Source organism: Camelina sativa, unplaced genomic scaffold (assembly GCF_000633955.1).
Source record: "Camelina sativa cultivar DH55 unplaced genomic scaffold, Cs unpScaffold06890, whole genome shotgun sequence".
Taxonomy (NCBI): Eukaryota; Viridiplantae; Streptophyta; class Magnoliopsida; order Brassicales; family Brassicaceae; genus Camelina; species Camelina sativa.
This window is the reverse complement of record NW_010927965.1, coordinates 1-484: the sequence shown is the minus strand read 5'-3', so window position 1 is coordinate 484 and position 484 is coordinate 1. Positions and strand designations below refer to the sequence as shown.

Below are 484 nucleotides of genomic sequence, written 5' to 3'. Positions count from 1 at the left end.
ATGGTCCAGGACTGGGCTTCTCAAAGCGGATTGCAAATTGCTACCGAGCTATGTGGCTTTGTGACCATTTTATCAGGAACCTTTCTCCTCCACAAGACAAAAGACATGGGAAATAGTACCAGCTTACGCGGTTCCACAACGCACTCGCCAAGAGACACTCCTGTCTTCATAAATTCAGGTTCCAGTCGCAGTTCCACTTCCACTAGGCCTTCAATATTATAATCCCATAGGTCATCAGATGGTAGATCATCTAACGGCCTAGAACGAGGCAGCAAGAGCAACAAAAGCCTCAAAGATAACTTTTTTTTGTGTGGGTGGAAAAGTAAGAAAACAGAGCAATTGGGTTCTAAGGGTATGATGTTTTTTTGGAGAAGGGAATGTTTAGTGAATGATTTGTTAGGGTGCTATTTGATTGATTGCTTCATGTTATTTCATTTTATTTTATGTCTTGTTTCTCATATGAGAGATATAAAGGAAGTTTTAA

At 40.3% G+C, this 484-nt stretch overlaps 1 protein-coding gene across 1 annotated transcript; it reads left to right on the top strand.

The window, feature by feature from the left end:
• Nucleotides 1–9: 9 nt before the first annotated feature.
• On the top strand, nt 10–439 carry LOC109131869 (probable magnesium transporter NIPA2; the record flags this gene model as incomplete). Its single annotated transcript, XM_019243045.1, is given in 1 exon segment — nt 10–439. A coding segment is annotated over 1 exon segment (213 nt), but the record flags the coding sequence as incomplete, so codon positions are not given.
• Nucleotides 440–484: the final 45 nt, after the last annotated feature.